This window comes from Cariama cristata, unplaced genomic scaffold (assembly GCF_000690535.1).
Source record: "Cariama cristata isolate BGI_N322 unplaced genomic scaffold, ASM69053v1 scaffold25463, whole genome shotgun sequence".
In the NCBI taxonomy this organism is placed as follows: Eukaryota; Metazoa; Chordata; class Aves; order Cariamiformes; family Cariamidae; genus Cariama; species Cariama cristata.
In genome coordinates this window covers 2,289-2,795 of record NW_009608172.1, presented here as the reverse complement: position 1 = coordinate 2,795, position 507 = coordinate 2,289, and the positions used below count along the sequence as shown (strand labels likewise).

Below are 507 nucleotides of genomic sequence, written 5' to 3'. Positions count from 1 at the left end.
TCCTCGCCGCCCTGCGCCTCCCTCCCACCCGCCCCCGGGCCCAGCTCAGCCCCCTTGCTCCGGCAGCCCCCCGCCAAGGCACCTGCCACCGACACCATCAGTGAGTGTCCAGGGATGGTGGGGGGTGTCGCGCTCTGCTGCAGGTGGTGCCGTGGGGCTGGGGCGAGGGGAGGCAGGGCACTCTCTGCTGTCAGCAGAGCTGGGGTGGCCATTTTGCTCCACCTAATCAAGCGTATCGACCGCAGCCAACGTGTGCACCTATGCGCCATTACCACATACCCGACTGCCGATGCCTTTCTGGTGGGCTCAGACCCGCTGGAGGTGGTGTGTTGATGTGCGGAGCTCTTCGCTACGGGTGTTCGGGGGGCAGGTGTTTTGTCTGGAGCTCATTTTTCTCTGACAAGTTGTCACTTTGGTGTTGCTATGTGAAGCTGCGTGCTTCAGGGGTACGAGGGATGTCCAAGTGCCGGCACCGGTACATGGGGATGCAGGAGGCCAGGACGTGGC

The 507-nt window shown here is 63.9% G+C and overlaps 1 protein-coding gene across 1 annotated transcript in view; it reads left to right on the top strand.

The window, feature by feature from the left end:
• Positions 1-507, top strand: part of LOC104159194 (transducin-like enhancer protein 2) — a gene marked incomplete at both ends in the record, with an annotated part of 6,154 nt that overhangs the window by 3,366 nt on the left and 2,281 nt on the right. The window contains one exon of the mRNA XM_009697036.1: positions 1-100. Coding sequence (XP_009695338.1) covers positions 1-100 — 100 coding nt within the window. The remainder of the gene's footprint in view (positions 101-507) is intronic.